Source organism: Mugil cephalus, chromosome 4 (genome assembly GCF_022458985.1).
Source record: "Mugil cephalus isolate CIBA_MC_2020 chromosome 4, CIBA_Mcephalus_1.1, whole genome shotgun sequence".
Classification (NCBI taxonomy): Eukaryota; Metazoa; Chordata; class Actinopteri; order Mugiliformes; family Mugilidae; genus Mugil; species Mugil cephalus.
In genome coordinates this window covers 14,466,081-14,493,323 of record NC_061773.1, presented here as the reverse complement: position 1 = coordinate 14,493,323, position 27,243 = coordinate 14,466,081, and the positions used below count along the sequence as shown (strand labels likewise).

At 43.2% G+C, this 27,243-nt stretch overlaps 1 protein-coding gene across 6 annotated transcripts in view; it reads left to right on the top strand.

Moving 5' to 3' along the window:
• LOC125006504 (plasma membrane calcium-transporting ATPase 1-like) overlaps window positions 1-27,243 on the top strand; it is an 86,191-nt gene that overhangs the window by 22,996 nt on the left and 35,952 nt on the right. For all 6 annotated transcript variants that reach the window (XM_047582583.1, XM_047582579.1, XM_047582581.1 and 3 more), the window contains exons 2-6: window positions 10,644-11,073; window positions 21,873-22,070; window positions 23,284-23,541; window positions 24,371-24,496; window positions 24,961-25,086. In XM_047582583.1, coding sequence (XP_047438539.1) covers window positions 10,878-11,073; window positions 21,873-22,070; window positions 23,284-23,541; window positions 24,371-24,496; window positions 24,961-25,086 — 904 coding nt within the window. In that variant the 5' untranslated portion in view covers window positions 10,644-10,877. The remainder of the gene's footprint in view (window positions 1-10,643; window positions 11,074-21,872; window positions 22,071-23,283; window positions 23,542-24,370; window positions 24,497-24,960; window positions 25,087-27,243) is intronic.

Here is a 27,243-nt window from a genome sequence, read left to right as displayed (position 1 = left end):
AATAATAACGAAATCTTGTTGGAAGGCGGCTCATAAACAGCTACGGTGGCCCGTAAGGACCATACGGCTTCATAAAAAGCACAAACATTAAAGGGACAGTGCTCGAAGTGTGTCAGCCGTGTGATTTCCGTCTCGTTCTCCCTTCATCTGCTGCAACAATGGAGGCTTTTATGAGTCTGCTGCTCGCACAGTCACACCTGGGGACCGACCGGCACAACCAGTGTCTGATGTGCCCCCGCTATCGCGTATACACACGCTGCTGCAGATACGTATTTGGGTTGTGATCAGTGTGGTGATCAAGTCTCTGCAGTGGTGAACAGAGCCTCGGGCTGTAAATGGGATTATCGAATCTGTGGACGCTCTCCAGATGTTGCTGCTTTGTTTGGTTGGGATCCATCTCTTCCCTGGTGCCTGGTCGAATAAGGGACATGAAGCAGGAGAAAGACATAGCAGCTGTGTAGTTAGTTTTCTTTTGCATATTATCACATACGGTTTTAACATCTTAACACTCAAACTGCAGCATCAGATATTTTTTTTATTCACTGATGGATTGTTTTCTCCAGTAGGGAATTGTTCGTTTAGTCTATAAAATGCTAAAGAAAAAAAAAATGCAAAATTCATCTTGCAATTTCTTAAAATCTAAGAAGATATCCTCTCCTTAGAGTCCACACATCTATTTACTTTTGTCTTACTTGAAACCAGTAAAATTTAACAAGCTTCATCGCTTCCTTACATCAGCTAATTGATTCATTTGCAAGTTAGTTGCTAATTCGGTCAGTGAAATGGTTGGTTCTAATGTCTGCCTTCACTTTCACCCACACTGGAAGGCGTACGTTTTTACAACTATGACTCCTCGTTTTAATTTTGTCATAAAGTTAGGTCAAGGAAAGTCATCGCTTGGACTTTACTCACGGTTGTCATATAAAAATCTAGTGTACTATCATCGTAGGGTATCAGTATACCCAAAGAGTCATATTTAACTGTTGTGGGGCAGTAGCGCAGTGCTTAAAGAAACAAAAACTCTCTGTAACACATGAGAAACTACAGGATGCTTTGCTGTAGATTGATGTTCGTCTGCAGAAAAAGATGACTAAAGATGCAGAGACATCTCTGTATAATCTCCATTTACACTGAAGAATTCAAACGATTAGATACACTGTTGACACCACACACACACACACACACACACACACACACACACACTACAATAAACATGGGGCCTCAGTCTGGTTGTCTGCACTGTCCAGTCATTCAGCCAGTCGCTCAGGAATCCCAGGAATGAGCGTTCTGCATTAAAGCGTGAAGTTTGTGTGATTACATGGCCGTGATGTTCGGTGCAGAATGAAGCGTTTTCAGAGCGGTTTCACGCCGTCGCCTGCTCACTGAACAGATTAAAACCTGAACAGATTTACCACATTGCATCGTCTCCGTCCACGGAAATGTTAACCGCCTGGAAAGGGGCTCTTAGTTGTGTGGGTCTGTTAATAAAGCAGGAAGTTTGTCAGAGCCAGTGCTGGTGTTATTTTGTGTTATTAAATCTTTATATGTAGCCTGTCCTCATAATTCAGTGCTTTATAAATAATAATGTTGATATATGACATTTAAATAAAAAACTTTGTGGGTCTGAGCGAGCAGCGTACGTTGGTACTGAGTGAACGGGTTAAGAAACGATGCAGACGATGTCCTACCTTTAGTTTCAGAACTGTGTGACCTTCAGAAAATCAGTGGAACTAAATCCCAAACCAAATTTACAGATATAGCTTTGTGTGGCCAGAAAATGTGTGACATGGAAACCTGATCCTCCTGTCCTCGTTGCTAAATGAACAAAAAACCCACATACAATGCAAGGAAAGGATACAAAACCTTTTTGAAAATGTGGCAGCTATAGATCTATATTAGGTTTAACTTCTGATGTGACATGTTGGACAAATGTAGTCGATGACCCGTGCTCTATATAGACGTGTCTGCTGTTTTTAATATGAAATGAGCACCCACTTTTTAGTTGGCATTTGTAAACGTGTAAGTTATAATAAAATGTATTAAAAAAAACATTAATAAATAGGCAGGGAACTAGTGGCAGGTTCCTACCCGCGTTTCTTCTGTATTGCGTCCATACCTGCATTGCTCCTTGATGAGTCATTTACCAAGAAGTGTGTGGGTTTTCTTCAAAATGTACCGTACATTATGTTTCTGCTTTAAGTCGACGTAGAGGCCACGGCGTTAACGCAGAGTCCTACTGTGCAGAGCTACGCAGAGCACCAGAGCTGTTCAAGAGCTGGTTCACTTGGTAGGAGTGTGTTTATGCTTTAGTATCTGAGGTTAACTGAGGAGGTTTGGAGATAATAGACATTTGCATGACTTGTGTTTGACGAAATTCGGCAGAAATTCCTGCGAACGTTTCTGCCGCCATCGTTGAAAGTGAAGCAGGAAGTAGTAACAAAAATGAACCCGACTGGCAAAAAAAGACACAGCAGTGACTAGCGTTTGGGTGGCGTTGTTACAGAGCAACTGACCAGCTCACGAGTATAAATGGTATAAATCGCACCAGTGTGGGCTACATACGTGGGCGTACTCTAAAGAGCCTTTTAGTGGAGATGTCTCGGGTAAGGAGTTGGTGAATGCATTATCCCAATGAAAGGTCCTTTCAAACACAGAAACATTAGTTTGTTTACGTGTTTGTGGGGTTGTGTCTCTGTGCACAACGTTAAGATGATCCTTGGTAACTGTCCATGTGGTTTCACCATATGAGAGTCATTTGTGTGAGTACACGTTCACGTTGTGGAGAATTTCCTCCCATTTAGACCACGGGTGTCAAACATAGGCATATGCTAGAGGGTCCAGTCTGGCCCGAGGCATGATTTTTAACTGCAATCATTCAATGTCAGTGTTATTTCAATTTGTCCACTGGTAAATGAAGAGTAGTGGACAGAACACAACACACAGAACTAGCAATATGCTAAAAATGCACTTTTCCTTACAGTATGTTTCATAAAACGGTAACCAGTTTGTACTTCACTAAAGTGGAAAAAAATGGAGTTGTCATTATGTGTGGGTTATTATGTCATTATGTTACTGGTTTAGGGCGTTTGAGATCGAATTGAGTCGTGTACAACCCCGAAACTAAAGGGAGTTTGAGACTCCTGCTTTACAGGACAGAAAAAACAAAAAAAAAAAAGTCTCCATTTAACAGATTGATATATTTTAAGGGGAAGCCCTTAAATGTAAATAAAGGACGGGGTTTATAAAAACACATTTGTGTGTGACACACCGAGTCCACACCTCTGCTCGGCCTCTCTGCAGTGTGGGGATTTCCTTTTTCCCCTCAGGTCACATGACTGCAGATATGGGTGTGGTCTCCTGCATTCCTGGCCTCTCTCTTTCGCTCTCCTTACTCTGGTATGCTGCGACACTCACTCACTCACTCACTTACACACACACACACACACAGGCACACACACAGTGTTGTCTAGACCAAACCCACACCGACTCGGTGTCGACTGTTTGACGTGCCCTGCATGTTGAAATATCTGCATGGACTCAGCGTGGACATGATTCAGTGGGACCGAGTCTGTGTGTGATTGGTTGTTTTGTCCGACAAGGGAAAAAAAAAAGAAAAAAAAAAAAAGTTGCTCTTCGTGCGGAGGGTGTGGCCAGCAGTGAGTTTGCATGGTGGGGCCTCTGTGTGGAGGAGGGCGGCGCAGGCTGCTCCTTTAGTATGCAGAGCAGGTGTGTCTGCAGAGGAGAGCCGAGACAGAGGGAGAGGAGGGAGGACGGTAGAGTTGAATGGAGGGACAGTCTGGGGGAAGAAAAGGGAAGGAACGGACCGCTTTCACGACCTGTTACTCAGTGGTTCTGTAGGTGCGGGGTCGGTGAATCAGATTATTCCCCGTATATTGACGCCAGACAGTGAACTTTGACGCTGTAAAGTCAGTTTGATGGAAGTGGTGTGACTGAGCTGCCACTCGGGGAATCTAGTTAATGACCTTGATTTATAACTGGGTATGCTATACGGGCAGCAGAGGACTGCTGTGATTGGTTGTAGTTAGTGAAAGCTCAAAGGCTGATGACAGTGCAGTGTTTGATAAGAAGCTGTATAATTTACAACCTCGTTCTCTCCTTTGTTAGCCGTGCTCTTGCAGTTTTATGTAAAGACAAATAAACACAGTTCCTTGGAGAACTTGTGGCCTGAATGCACCATAGGACAACTCTCGGGGCCTGTTCAGACCCAGGATTAACATCCGACCAGGAGATTCCACATTTGGAGCTCTCTCTTCCTTTGATAGTAGCCTACATACACATTAAAGGCAATTTATACTCGCTCCCGCGTCAGCTGCATCAGAGTTTTGCCTCATTCATTCAGAAAAAATCCCACCTCTAAAATAAATAGGGATTATTGATAATATTTTATTGTTGCCGATGCCATTATTGATTCTGCTTCCTCCTGTGAATTTTTGTTTTAGAAAAAGTAGACGTTAGTGGTTTTATGTGAACAACAGAATTATTTTTTTCAGTTTTTTATTTTGAGTTTCTAAACAAGAGGTAAGACATTTTCTAAGAAACTGGTCACTGGATCTCAGTGTTTAATGCCGTGCGTCGTCATCAAATGCTTCATCATGCTGGTGGTGTTGCCTCCCTTGCTTGAAATTACAGTGCTGCATGAATTGCCTGTTGCTCTGTTACAGTTCCTCCACGAGTGACGCCACACTTTCCAGTCTCTCTGCCGTCGCGTCTTCCTCGTCGTCACGTGATGTGAATGACACGCTTCGATGTAAAGATTGGGCACAAAAAGCAATCGATAAGCATGGAGGCTGATGGTATCAGGGAATTGAACCAGATGAATCCGGTTCTTTTGGAGAACCGGTTCTCGGTGCCCATCCCCAATTATAAATAATCATCTGAAAAGGAAAATGCACCCTAAGTGAAGTTTGCCCATTAGTAATGAGAGCCTTTTAAATTATTCTTTCCTTGTAATTGTTAACTAACTAGAAAGATCTAAGTAAGCCTTTACAAATGAAAATATTTAACAGGAGCACACAAGTGTGAGTCTTTGTTAGCTATTGATATGGTCATGTTGATGTATGAGGGGTTGTAGTGTATTAAATATTTCCTCATTTATAACCAGAGATTACGGTCTCGCATAGAAAAACCAGCAGTTTTGTGAGTTAAGTGAGTTGAGTTTTGTGCATTTCTAACTAACAGGCAGGACTGAGATCAATGAGTAATAATTTAAAAACGTGTGTGTCCAGGTCATGAGCAGCGGTAGTGATCCATTAGAAACAGCAGCTGTTAAAATATGATGCCGGGGTTTATTTGCACACGGAGCACGAAGCCGAGATCAGATCTGGAGATGCATGTTGATGCCAGGTCTGAACACACGTACCTAAAGCTGCTCACTTGTGATCAAATAGCCCACATCGGTTTGTAATTCAAGGTCAGGCCTCTGAAAAATAAAAAGGAAACCTGAATATTAATTTTACTCTGGAACACTTTATTGGGTTCACTAGTGGTTAGGCTAAAATTAAATTACCACCTTTCTGATGCTGTGTTGGAATTCATGTAGTCTAGTTTAAAATGAACCTGTAAAAGCTGTACTCACAGCTCTGCATAAAGTTTGCAGAAATAAAATATGTGTAAAATTGATCTCTGGTGCAGCTTAGATTGAGCAAAATGTATCAGCTGTCTGTCAAATACAAATCCAGTTTAACATCAGCGCGCCAGGCGCTCACAAGCCCACCACAACCGATTCAAAAGTTGCATTGTCCAGTTCATACGGTTGTGACAGTTTTATTGATGACCGCGGCCCCCTGGTCAAAAGCTAAAGGCCCATTTAAAGTGCTTTAATGTAATTCTGCTGTGTTCATACATTTCTGATATCTTCGTAATAACAACATGATGGATGTGCTGTTGGTGTGTGTGTGTGTGAGTCATTCTGCTGCTTGGCTTTGTTTAGTTTATCCAAATGTAGTTCACCGTGCGCTCTGCCAAAACACACACATGGCCTTGCTGGGGCATTTTATTTCAGAAAACCGTTTACGTTTGAAAAGGCACATCTACATGTGTCAGTTTTCAGGTGCTTTTCGATCGTCCTCCGACTGCACTGAAACATCAGGGCATCAGAACTAGAAGCTGCCTTCAATTGTCAGATGATTTTGAACGAGTAATAAATATGGGAGTCTTTCCATCTCGACACGATGTGAACACAGCGTGAGTTAGGATGCCTGTGGTTTCTGTTGTATTACAGTACGGTTTAAAGCTTCTGTGAACCAAACAAATAATATAAACATAAGTTGAAACCCCCTCTGAGGTAAAGCAAAAGCAGTAAAAGATTGTAGAGAAAGACGGAGGGAATTCATAGATGGGCACAGAGACACTGGGTCCTCTGCTGGTTCGCACACACACACAGGCTTATTGTATCTCAGACACACAAACTGAGTGGCTGGCAACGTGCCCACTGCAGCCTAATTCAATCTGGGGTCAATAACTCTCAGATAAGACAGACAAAGAACAGACGCGCTGGCTCTCACGCACTGGAACTGTGGTTGTCTTAAAGCCACCGAGATGTTCCATCTATGTATAGATGGGAGCCATGACATCACTTCCTGTCTGGTGTCTTTCGATCGGTCCGATCTCTCGAGGCTGCATCTGTTGATCGCCGCTGAAAGGTGAAACGTGGCACACCCATCATTCAGCTACACTTCACCGATCAACCGCACAATATTTATTCAACATTAGTTTCAGTTTCAAATCCGCCGTGTTGTCTTCAGTGTCGACGGTCATGTCGTTAATTGAATTTCATGGGTTTCTGTTTGACATATGTAATATATTAAGCTTAATTTGACTGCCACTCTCTCATTTAGAAGATGATGTAATTTTGTCGTGGTCTGTCTGATTGTAACGTTGTCATCAGCAAGGCTCTTGATTGGCCTCCTCCCTCAGCACGACAGTCCACCTCTGACCAAAACCCACAGGGCTCAAACTGCCCGGTCACAACAAGCTAATCACAACTATCAGAAGTCGTCTCTGCTTTTATTGAATCATGTCTTGGTAAATCATTTGCCTTTCTTCTATCTCACACTGGAGAAGTGAAAACCACAAATCACTTTGCTGCTCTGAATCGGTCCAGCTGCATGCGCACACGTCAGTACACGTAGGCGCCTGGTTATCTCCGTTTTAAGGTAGAGAAGCGAACGTTGATGTTAAATTGTAAATTTAATAAAATCCTATCTGTCAGAGGTTTATGGTCAGATTTTTCTTTAACTCTCATTAATGGTTTAATAGAAAACGGTCATTAAATTTAGATTTGTTGTGGTTCCAAACCGTGCTGTCATGTGAAGCCTCTTGCTGTTAACCACACATGAAAGTCACATGTGTTTTAAAATGAGCTCACCTCTTTGGGGTCCAGGTTAGAAAAAAGTTAAGAGTTAGAGTTGGAGTTCAGTGGATGTCAGGTTTAGTTAACTAACGGAGAAGTCCTAAATGAGCATACAAATACATCTCAACTTTAAGCTGAGAGCTGCCTTTGAGAAAGTAGCTGTAGCAGCTAACTGTAGCAATTAACTGTAGCAATTAACTGTAGCAATTAACTGTAGCACCTAACTGTAGCAATTAACTGTAGCACCTAACTGTAGCAATTAACTGTAGCAACTAACTGCAGCAGCTAACTGTAGCAGCTAGCAGTAGCAGCTAACTGTAGCAGCTAACTGTAGCAACTAACCGTAGAAGCTAGCAGTAGCAGCTAACTGTAGCAGCTAACTTCGCCAACGTTCAGGATCAGTTGGACTCTAACTAAGTCCGGCTTTGTTAGCGGTGGCACTAAACTTCTGACAGATAAAGCTGGTGCAACAGTATTTGTGGGCATCTGTTCTAGCCGGGCAGCTGTTTCCAGCAGCTGGGCTAACTACAGCAAACATGCCAATCCGTCACGTAGATCAGCAATTTTAAATGTCATTGTACTGTTTAATTTAGAATTAAATGTAAGATGGTGTTTATCCATTCTCCAAAATCCAAAGCCAACTGCAGCAACCACACACACACACACGCACACACATCCCTCTTTTATTCTCTCCCAGGGCTAAGTGTTGAGCAAAGTGCTAAGTGACATTGTGTCAAACCCAGTGTAGTGTGCGTGCATTTCTAACATTTGTGCTCTCTTGTTAAAGCTTCGCAGCCATATACTGTGCATACTCGGTCACAGGGCAGGGTACAAGACATGTGTGTGATCAGGTGTGTCATTAAGTTTCCTAAGATAGGAATGCTCACCTTTGGAGTGAGCTGGGTGTGGTACTGAACAAACGTTGTAGGTGTGTGTGTGTGTGTGCGTGCGTATGTGTGAAATATGTTTTAACGCCACCCAAAATCTGTCATTTCACCAAGCTCTTTTTGTACTCGTAGTTCAGTAGTTTACATTCTGATGAATCAAACTTTCATTCTTTGATTGTCGTGGCCAAACAGAACACAATAAAGTGCGTCAAACAACAATCAATTGTTAATTAAAGCAGATTTACTCATCCGGTCAAAGGCAACACAACGGACTATTAACGGAAGTTTTGTCAGACTGTAAGGTTGAACAGCAGATTTGTCTAAACACCAAAAACAAGAGAAACCACTTGTATTTTTTAAATGTAAATCTGAATGGTTGTAAATTTCCTGTCTTTCAGTTCCTATATATTGGTGGTGTCACCATCTCTAATTAGCCTTCTCCATCACAAACACATCACCTGTTTGTTTAATAATGTAAATGCACCAGGCAGTATGTTTCATTTCATTTCCCTGCAGCCTGACCGTAATAATGACTCAGCTTCTGGTCAATGACCAGACACATAATTACTGGGAGAGGGACGACATTTGTTCTGGTCTGTTTAAGGTCTCCTTTATTCTCCTCTGAAAGCACTGAGCTAATTCAAACTTCCCCATAAACTCTTTGTTAGATTGTCTGGGGCAGTCCCATGATTTCTCCATGTTCAGTGACATCGTGGAGATTGTTACAGAATGGAGAGAAAGGAAAAAAAAGAAAAGGCCGCTCCCTCTTTCCAACACCGCCTTTGGCACAGTCTGCCTACATTTGCTTCAGGTGGTGCAAATTTGCATCATGGAAAGTCATGAATTAGCCGGAAGACATCGTCGTGGTGACGAGACAAGATTTGAAGTGTAGTTCATCTGTCAAAGCCAACACTGATATTATTAATGTCATTATTATTTTTTTATACTGAAGACAAACAAAGAGAAACACTGACAGGATGGGGACATAAAATATCTACGTGTGTGTGTGGTTGTGTGAGAGTATATGAAGGAAGAAAAACAGAGAAATAAAAATAAAAGAGCCGACGAACAGATGGAGAGAGAATAATAATACATTGATGAGACCTGGAAACGAAGCAATTTTTACAAATTAATTACAGATAAGAACATTTTTTAGCTTTTTCTATTTCTTTCAAAAAAAGATTAAAAAAAAAAGAAACTAAGAATAAAAATAAATAAAATAAGATGTTAAATCCCAGTGATGCTGCTCCATTTATGAACCAAATACTGAACAGCGATCGAGCGGAAGCTTCCACCATTACATATTCAGCATCTGACCAGAGTGGTCTCTGAGTCTGACCCTAACGCCTCCTCATAACTCCAGGGCAATTTCCTGAATCAACCGGCTGTCCCACAAACCACCTCTCAGAGAAAACCTGACCCTCGCACCAACAGTAGTACCTCTCTAACAGTGTGTGTTTGTGTGTGTGTGTGTGTGTGTGTGTCCATTACACAGAACAAAACGGTGAAAACCAACGGTGGCCGTTGATGTGCACTTACATAATCTGTGGTGATGGACTGGGATGTCACAATTTTTCCACACACTCACACATCGTGACCCAGTGGCGTTCTTCCATCTTATCGGTCGGTTGTTGATGTTGATTGACTCTCAGAGCTGCAGCTCATTCATTCCTGAGCTCTGGCTCTTTGTCTTTGAAGCCATTTTTCTTGTCACTGTACTAAATTAGTTCTTTACACCCTCCCCGATTACGGTATCTAATCTTTTCCTAACTTGTAGCCATTAATTAAATTTGTCATCTAATGTTGTTTTCACAGTGTCGTAGTTTGTTCCATTAATGAATTTAAAGACCAGCTGCTGTTGTTATCAGTCATAGGAGGTGTGTTGAGTTCAGTGTATAGCTGTGTACCCACACATGTTTATTTTTTTATTGCTGTCACTGCTCGTTCCTTCCTTTCAGATATTATGTTTTGGCGCTCTTGATGGACCCATTTGACGGCGATGAATAAGAGAAAAGACAAAATGATGCTTTTGTTTTAATGATGGTGTTGTCTCCGCATCAGAGTCAAAAACTCCAGCAGCAGAAGTTTCGGGGAGAACAGAAATTTACCAAACAATCAGGAGTCTCAGAGGAGCAGAACACACTGATGATCAGTTTATATCGTAACGACCTCAGTGATTCCGGGGACTCCTTTAATAATGTGAGACGAGAAATTCTCCTCTAATTGGCCAAATTAGTCTCTGTGCTATTAATTAGAAAAAGTCAAAGGGAGTGCTGAGATGATCTGTCCACTGATAATGATGTTCGGTTGCCGGGTGTTCAGACACTTTCCAGTCTGGATCTAGTTTGTGAAGATGTCTTTCCTGTTTCTGTTTTCCTCCGCAGCGTTGAACCAGCGAAACATGTTTACTCCCCTGTTTCCACGGTAACCGAGAGGAGCGTTCACATCCAGGCCAGGAGCTAACCTCAGCGATCATCTCCTCCACTCCGCCCTCTGCGAGAACTGCACTACCCACAATTCCCGTGACTTGAAAAAACTACAGTCGACTTTCACTTTACCCCCCCCCCGCGACAAAGCGGCGCGCAGAGGAACGACACTGCTGTGAAGAGAGGACCAACATGGCCAACAACACGGCGGATCACCCTCCGGGGAATTCGGTTGCCGAGGGCAACCATGACGGGGACTTTGGGGTGACCGTGATGGATCTAAGGGACCTGATGGAGCTACGGAGCGGCGAGGCTGTCAACAAGATACAAGACACTTACGGGGATGTGCAGGGCATCTGCCGCCGCCTCAAGACATCACCCATAGAAGGTAAGACCCGTCCAGTAGTCTACACCAGACCAGACTGATACCAGACTAAAACTTGTGATCCCTTATAAGAAACTTGAACTGTTAAAGTCTGTCGTCACTGCATGTGGTGCTGTGGTCCGCTGTGTAAAACATTAAATCAGTTAATAAGTTGATAAGTGGCCAGGAGGTGGGACACAAATGGAGACACAAGGGCGAGACGGGAACGGGTGCAACAGGGTAGAAGCACTGTAATCCAAAAGCGCAAATGCAGAAATAGATTTTGTTAATTTTTATGTTATAGAGCATATTAATGGGCTCATGGTTAGCGCTGGTGCCTCCCACTGAGAAGGTTCAGGTTTGGGTCCAGCTCAGGCCTTTGTGGGTGGAGTCGCATGTGCATGTTCTCCCTGTGTCTGCTCCGGGTTCTCTGGTTTCCTCCCACATCCAAACACATGCTCGTTAGGCTAAGTGGTGACCCTGAGTTGACCCTACGTGTGAGTGTGAGTGAACATTTGTTTGTGTCTGCGTTAGCTCTGCTATGGACTGGCGATCTGTCCAGCAACCCCCCCTCCCCGCGACCTTACTGAGGATGAGCGGCAGTAGAAGATGAGATGAGAGCATATCTATGAACATCATAAGTGACGTAAATACCATATGCCCGATTGTGGCCGAGGTGAAAACCCAAAAGCTAGACAGAAAGTCGTCAGCGAGGCTGATTCAGCAGCCCGTCAGTCGGGTCGGGCATTTGATTAACTGTGCATTTATGAGCCAGTTCACAGCACAAATGCACACTGTCAACAAATCAAAATGGAGTAACTTCAAACCTGACTGTTCATGAAGGAGAGTAGAGCGTCTCGATGAACGTTTTATTAAATTACTCCTATTTTCTCCTCCGCCCTGGTGATGCGTCCTGAAAACTACTCCTGAATCAGACCAGTCCTTCACTCCACTGACAGCCAGTGTGAGCAACACACGGCTACAACAATCCACATTGTGTTAGCGTCTCACCGCTCACCACAGCCATGACACAACAACATACTCTCTGTATCTTTGGGCCGTGGGCTGATCTGATGTGTCCACGTCACTAATGATGAGGCCACTGTGGCGCAACGGATGATGTAGCGTTTCTCTTAAATCTAAGGTGTATTGATAGAAATGCGTCACTCACTCTATTGACCGAGCACACACACACACACTTATACACTCACACACACAAGGACACACTCCTTATTTTGTGATTTTATGGTAAAAGATGATCAGTTTCCTCAGGATTTCAGTCAGAGCTCCGTGTGAGACCAGAAAATGGCCGACATGCTGCTGTTTGTTATTTGTCTCTCCCTCTTATCCTTTGATCTCTCTCTCTCTCTCTCTCTCTCTCTCTCTCTCTCTCTCTCTCTCTCTCTCTCTCTCTCTCTCTCTCTCTCTCTCTCTCTGTCTGTCTCTATGTGTGTGTGTGTGTGTATGTGTGTTTTCAGTCATCGGTCCATTCCAGGATTGAAATTAGTTCCAGCCCGTTCCCCTAATGGCTCCATAGATCATTGCTCTGTTCCATTTAGTAATCAGAGGACAGCTGTAGCTGCGTCCTCCACGTAAGAAATTACTCAGTTTAATGAAGAAAGTGTAATTATATTTTCACTGCAAAGAGGAGGGTAGTGGTGGGGGGGGGGGGACAAATGAGGGAAACCCGAATGTAAGATTGAGAGACACAACACACACACACACACATAGAAAATGAGACAGTGACAGTGTGTGTGATAACGGACGAGTGTCATTTGTCTTTCAGTAATATCTCCAACATCAGCATCATTGTCTGGTTCAATTAAGAGTCATTTTTATAAAGCCGGAAGGCTTTTTTAAATTATTTTTTTAAATCAAAGCGGTAGAAGCCAAGATATTCTGACTTTAAATCGTATTAAATGTGCCGAGCTATCGCTGGATTTCCTGTAATGTAACTGGATAGTGTCTGCCATGGGACATCCCTGCCTGGTAAACGCTCACGGCTTCCAGTCTCGCTGTTCTAAATGTGTCTGCCATAAACTGATGGCCATCATCACGACATCGTGGTTTACCTGTAGCATTTAGAAATCCGAACGACTCCAGAGATCAGTCGTGATACAAGCAAACGGCAGCTGAGAGAGATGTACAGCTCCGATGGTGGTGGTGGTGGTGGTGGGGGTGGGGGCCGGTGACGCGTCCCGGCGATAACGAGCCCGTCTCCAGACGGATGGAGCTGTGTGCAGTATTTGCTTTTAGAAAGCCGGGGTGGAAGCAGGTAACTCATCAAACTGTTATCGTCCATGTTGACTTTAATTATCTTTGCATGCGTGCTTTAAGTGCAGCATCTGAGCGAGCGTTCGGTAAACACGGGAACCCTGCCGTGCTCTCAAGCTTGACATAGTAAATATGCTCACATCATCTGCATAAACAGCCCAGAGTGAAGATGATTCAGTAGTTTGTTGGCTAAGTATTTATTTAGTCCAACTGAATCATCTATTTTTTTCTTTTAGTTCTGGCGGAACTTATGACCAAAGCTTATTCTTTGCAGCCAACTTCACTCACAGTTTTACAACATTGTGCAGGTAACAAACAATAAATAAAATATAATGTGAAACGCTGAGTTGTTTTTTTAGATCTCAAAACGTGGATAAACTCAAACCTAATTACCAGGGTGATTATTTTTGCTGCACAAAGTTCAGCGAGAGGAGCCGTTTTTCCTAGATGTGTTCTGCTTTAAGCATCTTGTCATCGAGCAGCTGACAGTCAGCTGATCATTAAAACAGATATTTAAGGCTGATCTGTCATCCCTCATCAACATCTACAGAAACAGAAAAGAGATGACCTCTGTGACAGAAACACTGCCTTCCTGTGGCACGACAAAAGCCACAGCAGGTTTTGCCCGAGGTCAGCCTCAGGTGTGTCGCCAGTGAGCTAGTGTGCCAGGTGATTTGAATGTGGTGGAGGAGAAATCCAGATGCTCCAGAAGAACAAACGCGTCGAGAGGATATTTGAAAATGTATTTCAGAGCCGACCACAAACAAAAACCACGTGTGTTAGGTGTGTTTGTCATGTCTTTGTGACAGAAGGTAAACCTGCATGAAACCTGAGTTTCACACAGCGCTTATCTGTTTCCACCGTAAGCTGATTTCTCACATTGATGCATGATTTTCTTGGGTTCTCGTTCGGTGTCTGTCCCGAACCGATACCGAGATGATTCATGTTCCTCAAAACAATAACAACAACAACAACAACAACCTGTTCCTCTCTAAAAGGCAGCTGACAGTAAGCTAACCCGGTTAGCCCTGTAACAGCTCGTCTTACCATCGCGTTAGCATTTAGAGAGTTCACACAGTTATATTTAATCATGTGCGAGGGGTGTCTGTGATAATTAAATGTTCCTCCGCCGACGCCTTAACTGCAAAATCAACTTTAAAGAGGGACACTGGGATGTCCTTGTCCCGGGTTGAACCGGACGCACATGGCTCAGCTGCAGATATGCGTCCTCTCGCTTAATGTGTATTGATCAATCAGAAAGAGTGTTTTTCATGTCGAGAGGACACGCAGCCTCTGAGCATGACACAAATGGGCAGATGTAAAATGGACGTGGGCAACAAAGAGCGTCATAAAAAAAGACACGTACGGGCCTAAAAATAAACGTCTATTTTCAGAACATGCCAATGAACGGCGGCGTGTTCTGTCGCTGCTCAGGTGAGAAGAAGACGGGAGGTTTATTCTCCTCCGCGAGCGCGGCGTCTCTCTCATTTCCTCATGCAAAGGTCTCCAAACAAAGCTTTTAGAGTCGCAGATAAAATGGATTGTGTCGCCGAGTGTTTTGGCAGCGGATGACTGCGTTTTCCGTTGCGTGTCAGAAGCAGCGCCGTCTCTGTCATGTGCAGATACGAGTCTCATTCGAGGGCCGACAAAGACGATTTTCAGTTTTTCATCGTGTAATACAGAGACAACAACAAATTGTCTCATCAGAGAGGCTGGATCCAGAGAAGAGCCGGCGCTGGTGATTGATGAAGATTAATTAATTAACTGATAATAATTTGCACATTCTGCGGAAACAGAAATGACTCGACCAGCCAGTCTCAAGTGCTTCTGCACAGTTTGTGAAGAAAAATGCTGCAGGTTGATGTGAAATTACGAACGATGACACAACCAGTGACAACAGACATGTAGGATGCATGTGTGCGTCTACGGTCTGTAGTCTGTGCTATCTATACGCTCCCTCCTTCTCTTCTGTTCTCTGCAGAGCTGTACCAGGGGTTATCTGCGCTGATTGCTTTTTTAAATTTAAATTAGAATTAAATAGATTTAAAGCGCTGGTACTGGTATGCTGTGAGATACAGAGAGATATAGCTGGCACTGAATAACTTAATCAACATTTCATGAAATCATTCGTAAAGGACTTTAAATGTAATGACTTTAATTTATATGTAAAAGTGCTGAACTATGGCCTGAAGAATAGTTACCGCTATATCTACTGAGCAAATGATTAATTGGGCAGAACAAATCTGAGCTATACATAAATCTCTCTCTCCCACACGTAGTAACAGTGCATGTAGGTCCCTCGTCCTACTGCCGTGTCAGATCATTTCCAGCTCTGGTGTGAGAAGTCGGTAACCAATCTGAGACTCGGTTAGAGTTGCGTGACCCAAGCGTTGTTCACTGTAACACACACACATGCGCACACATACACAAACACACAGCCTCAGGACATCCATGTCTTTGGCAGCTGAAGCAGAATGATCCTCTGACTGATCGACAAAAGGACGAAGTACTGCAAGACATGCGACTCTTTCTTTCATTCATTCTTTTTCCTTTCTTAGACATGCACATTTTTTAAATGGTAGATGATGTTGAATTTATTATTTTTGCTGACAGTGTTTATCAGGTGCACAAAGTTATACAGTGGGGATGTGTTTTCACGTTGACCACTTGGTCAAATGGAAATTATGGTAAATTGGAGACTGAACCAGAACTAGACCTTCATCCCTGCGATGTGGGTAAATTTGCTGCTTTTATCTGAAGTGACATTGTCTCTAAAATTTATATAAGTGTCAGCGGCCGTTAGTCCAGCTGTGAGACGACGGAGAAAGAAAAAAAACGCTGCATGGGATGATAGAAAAGATGGAGGCAGTGACAGCAGGTGGATGAAGTGCAGAGATGATGAAGGAAGCAGAGGACGAAGGATCGGTCCTCAGTAGTTGTAGGAGAGGAGGAATGAATGAAAGGGAATAAATGTGTGGTCACGGATGAAGCTGCACGTCGGCTGATAACATTGTAGATCTCCTTTTGGAGCAACGATGCCCGTTCCCACTGGAAGCTGAAATTCGCAAACATCTGTGATGTGGCGAGTGAGTAAGGGACTGCTCATCTCAGAGCTTTAATCAGCATCTCCACTGGGATGAAGCCAGGCACTAGAGAGGAACCTGCCACGGCATCAGAAAACAGACTCGTATTGATCTAACAGCCAAAAAAAAAAAAAAAATGTGATTCTGTTCTTGTGTGACATCAGCTTTCAGCATCAGTCACTGGCTTCAAATGATCAAACCTGACTTTGAGTGATGAAACGGCGCGAGTGTATTTTTAATATCTGTGTGACCCAACTCGTCATGAATATATTTATTCTTTAGCTCGAAGCTCCAGAAATAGACGTGTGGTGATAAACAGGTGCTTTTACACAGAATCAAAAACAAAAATGACAAATAAATGTGGAGATTTGTGTTAATGCTGGAGGGTTTCATATTAAATTAGTTTTTATTGATTTCACAAGAAATCTCATTTCATTTGTCAAATTGTGTCTCTCATAAATCACATCACATAAAACTTCTTCTCAGGTTATCACGTGTCACTTTGTCTAATCTCATCACATTTCATCTCGACGCATCTGTTCTCATCTTGTCTCGTCTCATCTCATGTTTTTCGTGTCTCATCTGATCTCGTTGTGTCTCATCTCGTCTCATGTCATCTCATCTCGTGTCTCTTCTCGTCTCGTCTCATCTCATCTTGTCTTGTCTCATCTCATCTCACCACATTGTGTCTCATCTCATGTTGTTGTCTTGTCTCATCTTAGCTTGTGTCTCTTCTCATCTCATCTCATGTCTCTTCTTGTCTCATCTCATCTCACCTCACCTCTGGTCTCATCTCATTGCGTCTCATCTCATGTCAACTCTTCATGTCTCATCTCATCTGTCTTGTTGTTTCTCCTCTTGTTAGGTCTCATCTTGTCTCATCTCATTTCACCACCTTGTGTCTCATCTCATCTCATGTTGTTGTGTCTCGTCTCATCTCAGCTTGTGTCTCATCTCATCTCATCTCATCTCATCTCATGTCTCTTCTTGTATGATCTCATCTTGTTGTCTCATCTCATCTCACCTCACCTCGTGTCTCATCTCGTTGTGTCTCATCTCATGTCATCTCTTCATGTCTCATCTCATCTATCTCGTTGTGTCTCCTCTTGTTATGTCTCATCTCATCTCGTGTCTCATTTCCTTTCCTTATGTGGTCCCATCTGTCACACATCATGCCAAATGTCTTCTCAACTGTCCTTCGGCCTCTCATCTCATCTCACATCATCACTAATGATGAAGGTCCATTCTGGACATTAAAACTCCTCAATACCGTAACCACAGCACATACTCTTCCTTTTCATAAAAAAGTGTTTTGTTGGCGTGCGTCAAACCATTTAATTTCATTCAGAATCGGCTCGATGCAATTTAAAAATCATTTGCAGAATGGCCCATGTTCAGGCGTCTCGGCGTCAAGGGCTGAACTTCCATGGTTACCAAACCCCTCGTCCAATCTTTCACCCACAGCCTCTGTTTAGTTCTCTCTTGCCAAAACTGCAAAAATATGTGGTAGTCATGACATTTTCCTCTAGCTTGTACGACTTGGAAAGATCCCCCACCCCCCCATGAGGAACAAACATTATTTCACTGGCATGACAGAAAGATTGAGTCACGACGGGGTTAATACTACCCCTTTTTTTATTTTGGTAGTTTCAGTTCTCGTGTTGATCTGTGTCCGTAAATCATAATTAATCGTATCCAGTCGTATCCAGGTGGATACAAGGAAGAGAGGAAAAGCCTTTATGAATCTCCAGGGTGGAGTTTAGTTTATTTAATATTGTATCGGGATTCTGATTGGCCGATACTGTTTGTTAAAATATAGGGATCGGATCGGGGGCAAATTAACTTTGTCTCGTCTCGTCATTTTATCACCTCAACTATCACAGATAATGTCATGCGGCCTCGTGTCACCTTATTTAATCTCAGTTCACCTCATCTCTTCTTCTCCTCACCTCTCATCAGTCTCTACTTTCATCCTGTCACCTCACGTGATCTCGCATCGACTGACCTTATTTTTCATCTCACTTAACACATCTAACCTCTTTCCTCCTTCACCCCGTTTGGCCTCTGGTTCATCTCCTTTCAGTCGCCCCTTGATGTTCAGTCGTTAAATAATTCGAACCACCGAAGCCGTCCAATTAGGATCTGATGACATGAATCAGAAAAGCGATAAGATGCTGTGTTATAGTGGGATTACTGCATCCAATGAGGAAAAAATACACAGACAGAGAGAATTGTTCTTTCACCCTGTTATCGTCATCATCAGAGTGGATGGGGGGCCATTATTAAAACATAGGGAGACAGAGACGGGTCTGAGCTCATGTTCACGCTCACTTACAGAGTCTGCCTTCATGAGAAATCCCGTCAGTGCAGTCTGTTGACATTCAGATCACGTTCCACTGCACATCTCCTGATTTCACCAAGATCCACAGCAGCCATGTTGTCGGCCACGCAGCCGTGCGGAGGAAGCCTTAGATCTTTAGGTTCCTCTGAAAAACGCACTGATTGATTAAAGTGCATCGGTTTGACTGTTTTTCATCCAGACGCCTCTCTGTGCTCTCAGAAGTCTCGGCAAACACCGTTAACCACAGTAAAAGTTAATAAGGTCACGCAGTAAAGAGCATAGAGCTGTGACTGAGCTGCTGGATTCTTCATTTAAGGAGTATAAGAAGCTGCGAGTAACACCCGGTTTTAATAACGTCGCTCTCGATGTGTATGCGGTCGTCTGTTCTCCTGTGAGCACATAGGTCGACTGAGAAATCATTTTGTTGTTATTGTCTTTATATGGAGAAAGAAGGAGCCGAGAGATATGAGTCACCGCTGGAAAATGACAGTCACGGCTTTGGAATCAATAACTCACAGATATTGTTTTGTCTTCCGTTAGCAGAGGTCTGCAAGTCTGTCAGCGGAGACACGGCAAGAAAAACACCACCCCAATTATTCAATTCACTGAATTTGTCGATTAGGTGAAGAAATGCCTCGACGAAAATATGCAGCAGTTTGTGAGCGAGCTGTATTCGTTCGAGCATTATCCTCTTGTTTCTGTTTGTCACTTCAGATAGAGTAATCTTTTGTCTTTCTGTCGAATGAGTGTTGGGAGCGGGCGTTTTCATTAGCCTACTGTGAGACAGACCGGGGTTGGTGTGATCAGGTGATTCTGTGTTGACGTGGAGCAGTTTGGCTCGGGCGAAGCAGCAGATTGCGCGTTCAGCGTGAGTTGGGTTCGGGTCAGTTAAGGCCACACGGATTCATCACCACCGCAGACACAAACAAACACTAGCGGTCCGCGACCTGTGGGTCAGGACCCACAGATGGGGCCACGGGATAATCCTGAAGGGCAGCGGGGTGACTGACAGGAAGAGGAATCCAGACAAAACATGCCTCCCATACATAACTAGATGAACCACAACATTAAAACCACTGACAGGAGAAGTAAATAACATCGACCATCTTGTGACAGTTCGGTGTACTTCTGGACCTGGCAATCATGTGGACGTTACTCAGACATGTGCCACCCACTTAGACCAGACCAGCCCGTAACAATGACACTCCTTGATGTCGGCAGCCACCCCCCAGCAGGACGCAGCCTGACACAGAAACACACACGTAAATTGGTTTAGGAACAACTCAGAAGACATGAAAAGCAGCACAAGGTGTTGACCTGGCCTCCAGATTCACTAAATTCCAAATTGATCTGTAGGATGATGCACCGAGCCCCCTTCCCTCAACCCACAGGACCCAAAGGCCCCCCACTGACAGCACTCTGTCACCAGACACCACAGGACAACCTGAGAAGGGCGCGTGTCCATTCGCTGTTTTGGAGGCACAAGGGTTAACGCCTGATCAGTGTGAAGTTATGTCTGTTCCCCAATTTTTCTGCATACGTGCTAATTTATTTTTTCTCACTTTTTCCGTCATTTTTAAAGTTACATCTCCCGACAGAAGCAGGAAATAATAAATGCAGTGCTGCAGAATGTTTCTGGGTGGGAGAAATCTGCGTTGGTGGTTCCCCCAAATAAATAATAAGAATATGGAAATGCTGCAGTCTGCAGAAAAAGTGGGTCAGCCTCAACTTTTTCCCCCTCGCTCGTAGGGTGTTTTCACACCTAGGCTGTTGCTCCAGAACTGGGCGCGTTAAGGCTCTGGGTTGGTTTGTTTTGAGCTCGTGTAAACAGCCATCGAGCCTCAATTATTTATTTATCGTATAACCAAGCAGTCTACCTGATGCATATTTGGAAGAGACACTGTGGGGTGAATAGTTCATTGTTCATTGTCTTCTCCTTCAGCATATACATTAAAATTTAATTTTAGCAGAGACGCTCGATCAAACTGAACACGTTGTTCGTATACAGACGGTAAGGCAAGGTTATGATCAATCACAAATCTGTTTGCAAGCGCTGAAAACATCTTAAATGAATACAGACAGCAAGTAAAGGTTAAATTTACTAGTGATGGACAGAAATCCGAACATTATCAGACCAAAGGGTTACACTGTGTCAGGAAGAATGAAAGCATCACTAGAAGATAACAGTATTAGGACGTATATCACAGTAACGAACAAAAAGTTCAACAAAATGTATCTCCAGTAGCAGTCGATAGTTTCTGAGAGTGTTTCAGACTTCTTCTCTAATAGCCGGGTTTGTTTGCATTTAGTTGATCAAAAAAGAATAAAATCCACTAAATCACTAAATATCAGTAGTCTGTGAGCAGTGCCCGCTGATGGACACATGGAGAGTAGATACAAGCTTCCTTTCAATATCAAATAGATCAACCCGGCTGTGGGGTACTAGTGCTACGCTATGATGTTATTATAAATAAAAATGATGGGAAGATGATGTTGGTGATAAATATTGCTTCAAAGAGCAACTCCAGTAGTTTATGTTTTTATCACATTGATTCTTCTAATATTTGCATTTTAAAGTTCAGTTTGTCAAGTTGTGCATTCCACTCACTGTTGTTGTTAACGCAGGACGTATAAGGCACAGTGGAAGACGGATATCTTGCATGAACAAGGTTTTAACTGTTTGGTAAATGATGAGGCTGAATGCTGACACTGTGACACACACACTGGAGAGCCTCGTAGTGGAGCGATTGTCCTAATTACAGCACAGGTACCCACTCCCACCAGGGACAAAGAATCTAGAGTCTGTGTCCACAGCAAATGTAGTGAGGATGTAAAATAAAACAACAAATTAACATGTACGTGTTTGGGTTTTGAGAGGAAGTTGGAGAACATCCAAACTCTGACTCCCCAGGGTCCATGGATGTTTTGATATTTCAAAGTTGCTTTTGAAACCAGAAATGAAAATTGAATTAACTTTTTAAAATGTCTTCTCAACCCACAAAAACGCGTATATATAAATCAAATAATCACTGTTTTCTCCCCATTTTGTTCTCTTTCAGTTTTTCCTGACACATATATTTTTTTAAACTAATTGTATATAATGTCCTGTGTGCGTGTGTCTGCAGGTCTGTCTGGTAACCCGGTGGATTTGGAGAAACGTCATGCAGCGTTTGGAAAAAACTTCATCCCCCCAAAGAAGGCCAAGACATTCCTGCAGCTGGTGTGGGAGGCTCTGCAGGACGTCACACTCATTATCCTGGAAATTGCTGCAATCATCTCACTGGGCTTGTCCTTCTACCATCCACCAGGGGGTGACAGTGAAGGTCAGTGTTGTCAGCGTTCAGACTGTACAATTAAAAAAATAAATGTATTTTTACATTATTTTATAGTTAAAATGCATCACTGTTTGCTCAGCAACATAATAAACGCAACAGACGTCAGTCTTTATCCAGCAGGATGTAATTGCTTCCGTTATGGAAAAAATGCAGGAGTAATTGTGGCTTTTGCAAAGGTTCAGGGACCATCTACTAATAAAGGCTTAGCACTTAATTAAATGGGCCTTAATTGAGTCATTGGGATTAATAGGAACAGTCAGAAATTGTTATTTGATCAGTGGTAACACTCAACAACCGTGGACCCCACCAAGCAACTAATGGGGGATCTGAAAATGAAGCTAACTGAGGCCCTGCTAAGCAGGGGTCCGCTATAAAAAGAAATCAAAGCACTCCCAGCTTTTCCACTGTCTGAAATGTCATTCAGAAGTGGCAGTTAAGGGGAGTTAACAGTGGGAGTCAAGACAAGAGCTCTGCAAAAGGAGCTCCAGGAAGCTTGAGCTGACACAGGGAGCGGTGCTGAAAGCTCACCTACCACCACATCAAAAGAGCCAGCGTGTCAAGTCTGCAAAGCCACAGTCTGCGTGGATAAGCCAGAGGCAACACTGATGGAAACCGGGGATGCTGCAAAAAGATTAAAAAAAAACATGCTTTTAGGCCACAATCATCAAAGCTATGTTTCCAAAAAAACTATTAAGCACAAGCTTGGAAATGATGTGGAATCTGGCCAATGGTGCAGAAAACGCAGATAAATACCACCCAGTTCAGGACGGAAATGTCATGAAGTCAGTGAAGCAGATTCAAAGCAAACCTCAGAATCAAATCAGAGACTGCTTCGAGAAACACAAGCTATTATTTTAGGCGGCCGTCACAAGCCTCCGACTTGATGTCGTGAAAAAACTGTTTGTACATCTTAAACATACAGCGTAAAAATATCCTAGATAGAAAATCTGTGATCTGAAAACTCCTAAATCAAGCACGTAAAGGCTCATGGCTGTAACAAAAGGTGTCTGCAAGCTGTCGCACTAGAGTTACTAAGCTCCTTCTCTTGGCACAATTACTGCAGCGTAGTTAACACTCCACAGATCTGACTGCATCTTGTTATACCGTCCTCTCTCTAGTCGAGGTCATTTGTAGAGGGTGTATGAAGTCATCTTACTGTGTATGAGTAAACCCAGTTGAACATGTCTTTGTTTCTCGACAGCATGCGGCCAGGTTTCAGGTGGCGCCGAGGACGAGGGCGAGGCCCAGGCTGGCTGGATCGAGGGCGCCGCCATCCTCTTCTCTGTCATCATCGTGGTCCTGGTGACGGCCTTCAACGACTGGTCCAAGGAGAAGCAGTTCCGCGGGCTGCAGAGTCGCATCGAGCAGGAACAAAAGTTCACAGTCATCCGCAAAGGTCAGGTCATCCAGATCCCCGTGGCCGAGATCGTGGTCGGAGACATCGCCCAGATCAAATACGGTACGAAGCACGGACACGCTGCTCAAGCCTCACATCTGTAAGAATGAAAAATCCACCTGACAGGTTTAAAAATAGACCCAAACACGACAGCGCGGCCCCTGCCCTTAATTGTTATCTGTCTGTTTAATGTTAATTCCGAGAGAAAGATTTTACCCAAACCCACATGGCTCGTTCACATCAGTTTCAAGTTATGAGAAGAGCAGCCCTGCAGGTTTCAGTCAGAAGGGCATTAGTGATCTCAGACAGCGGGGTCACAGACTGAGAGGCCTGAAGTCAGGGCTCAGAGTGACCAGACAGGATTTGTCTGTGCTTCCTTTTCCTTGTTGACACAGAGGAGAACATTGTCCAACCTCTTGACACAAAGCTGCAAACACACCACAGTCTGGCATTTCATTGCATGCTGCAGCATTAAGAGTCTAATTTATTGGAAGAAAAAAAAAGAGCCCTGAACTTAACCAGGAACAACACACAGACCTAATGTACATTAAAGTGTGTGCACAGGGTTGGATAATGGGAAGTCAACACATACACAGAAAGTGAAGCATTGCCACTAAATGACCAATAAGACAAGTTGAAATGTTCTAACAAATGCTATTTGACGCGGTGTCCTTTTGGTTTAGTGAATCTGTCTGTTTCTTTTAACTCAATAAAAACCTTAGAGTGAGTTTAAATTTCAGCGTAGTGGTGAATGTGTTTAATGTTGTAGTGTTCAGCTGTCATCAGATTCGCAAAATCACTTTGAAGCTGTTTGAGAAATGAGTAAAAACACAGGTCCATCCCAGTGCTGCTGTGAATTGGACCCTCTGACCTTTGATGTCTCTACCTTCAGGAGACCTGCTGCCTGCTGACGGGATCCTGATCCAAGGCAATGACCTGAAGATTGATGAGAGCTCCCTGACCGGAGAGTCTGACCAGGTCCGGAAGTCTCTGGAGAAGGACCCCATGCTGCTATCTGGTCAGTGTCTGTGCACGGTCACATCACATTAAGCTCAAAAGCTGTTCTAACTAAAATATCTGCGCGTCAACAAAGAGAAGAAACAAACATCAGTCTGGGTCTGTTCCATGACCGACCGAAAAGTCTAACCTTTGGAAGTGTCTCACAGGTAGACATTTAAATGTTCACGTTCACGTAACTGAGACTACAAACGCAGACTGGAATAATTAGGCTTGTTGCTGATGGTTTAAATGGATACACAAGCTGAAAACACTGATATGATAACCAAGAGGTAATGGTAGAGGCTCTAATATTGACCCTTGAGGGATTAATCTTAATGTTCCACCTAATAGTACAATACGATTACATACACAAGTCTTTTAAATATTCACTGATGCAACTGAATAAAAGATTAGACAGACAAAATCCAGCACAGTGTCAGTTAAATAACCTTCATTTTTTTTTTTTTTTTAATATTTCCTCAGGGACCCATGTGATGGAGGGATCAGGCAGGATGGTGGTATCAGCTGTTGGCCTCAACTCTCAGACTGGCATCATCTTTACTCTGCTGGGAGCCAGTGAGAATGACGAAGAGAAGAAGGTCAAGAAAAGTAAGAAATAAGAAAAAAAAAAGAAATAAATAAAAAGCCTGTCACACAACTCAAAAAAAAAATACAACTCCTGTTGGAGCGTTGAAGGTCATACGAGGACAGTAAGTCTGGAGTGTCGGGAGGAAAGTTTGGTTAGACCAACGACTATCACCGCGTCATCTTCCGAATATTTCTGCTCTACTGTTTGAACAGTGCAGACCGGAAATATTTGCACGTTTTTATCAGCTGGTGTTGATTTGAAGTTTCTCCTGTCGTACTCCTGTCAGCAGGTAGAGTTCATCCAGTTTGGACTGATAACAGCAGAGCTGTTTGAAGGGTCTAATCGCAAGCGTTTTAACTCTCAACCTGAACACAAAAAACGTCACGAGTGAATAAATGAGACCAAGGATGAGCTCATGTGTGGCGGTGAAGTTGTTGGACACTGTCAATGAATCTGCTAAATGCGGCTCGCATGAGATCAAAAGCACAAAAAACGATGTGTGCAGCAGCAGTGAGGTCCCACGTTTGATACAAATGGACCTTTCGCTAAATCCCTCGATCAGGTTTTGTCCAATCAGAGCTCAGTGAAAACATAACATCCACATGTAGATGTGGTTTGAACGTACACAGATATTCTCCAAACAGCTTGTAGGGCTCATGATGGTGCCTTGATCATCTATTCTGAGGGACAGATATCTGTTCCCTGTTGGTCAAGAAAGCGGAAAGTGTATTTAGTGTGTCTTCACTTCTTACTCGATACTTTCTTAGCTTTAGCCGCAGATACAACATGAGTGTCCTAGTCATTAGGTAGAAACATTGTTGAGGTTCTCATTTTCAAACACGTCAAGTGGAGGCTGATTTCAACATGTTTGTGTTTTTGTTGTTTTTGTTAAGGTGACTGGATAAAATGAATGTTTAGTTCAAGAATTCCTGTGAATTTTAACGCTGTCTGTTATTATTAATGTTGAAATGCGGAGCCTTTTTTTTTAATGAATGCACTTTTCAGTCAATCAACACTACAAAGCTTCTTCCACACAGACTTACCAAAAAAAAGTACAAAATAATCCATGAAAAGTAGAAAAAGCACCTGTTTGGTCGGTCACATGAATGAACATGACGGCATCATGGTCTCATTTATTCATGGCCGTTCACGGCCGTTGTTTACCGAGGTGCTGATTTAACAACGAGGCAACGTTGGTTAAAAATCTAAAAAAAAAAAAGTACCTTGTCCTGTCTGAAAAGAAAACCCTTCAAAAGCCAAAGTCCAGATGATCCTCGTACTATCTCAGAGCAGATTGATGTAAACCAACAGGCTTCTGCAGTCGGTCTCTTATTGCTTTTGATTTGCTTGTGATCATGCTAACCCCCTTTTACTCATGTCTCCTTCTTTAGTTTGTTTTTTGTCTGATCATTTGTTTTATTGGCTAAAGTTTGAGTTTGTCAGGCATTCATTGTGATCTGGCCGAATGTACCAGCTCAGCGGAGAGAGACCGTCAGGATTGCGTTTCGGCCCCGATTAAGAAACAGAACAAAAACAGCATTGAATTCCTAATGAGGAGAACCACAAGACACGTTTCAGATTCCCCTAAAACGAAACTGTATGAGGAAACATACACATGAGGATTTTGCCTCTCGCATGCATGTCTCCAAAAAAATAAATAAATAAATAATATTAACCTCCCAAAATGCGCTCACTTTCCAAAAATGTCCTCGCAATCCAAACTGACCACACCCAGCAGATTTTAGCTGGTCCTCACGAAGACAGACGCACGCACAAAGGCATTACCGTGTGTATCTTGTGCTCTGGTAACAGCAGACGCACGCCAGACTTTACTGTCGCACACGGCTGCATCAACCCACTACACACACACGCGCACACACATAACACATAAGCAACCATGTCAACCCGCTGGTTGTCTTAAAGTCTGCAGGGCTGCAGCAGTTCAGCCTCGATCACAAGCCACCAGCTGAATAACAAAGAGCTCTGTGTGTGTGTGTGGCTGTTTCCTTGTGTGTGCGCATGTGTGTGTGTGTGTGTGTTTATCAGTTGCGGTTGGATTTGACCTTGAGAAACCACAATAAAAGTACAGACCTTTATATTCGGCAAACAGGAAGTGAGTGTCCCCAAGTGGGAAAACAGTCTCCTCCTGCACCTGTCACATGTTGTTACAAATGAGA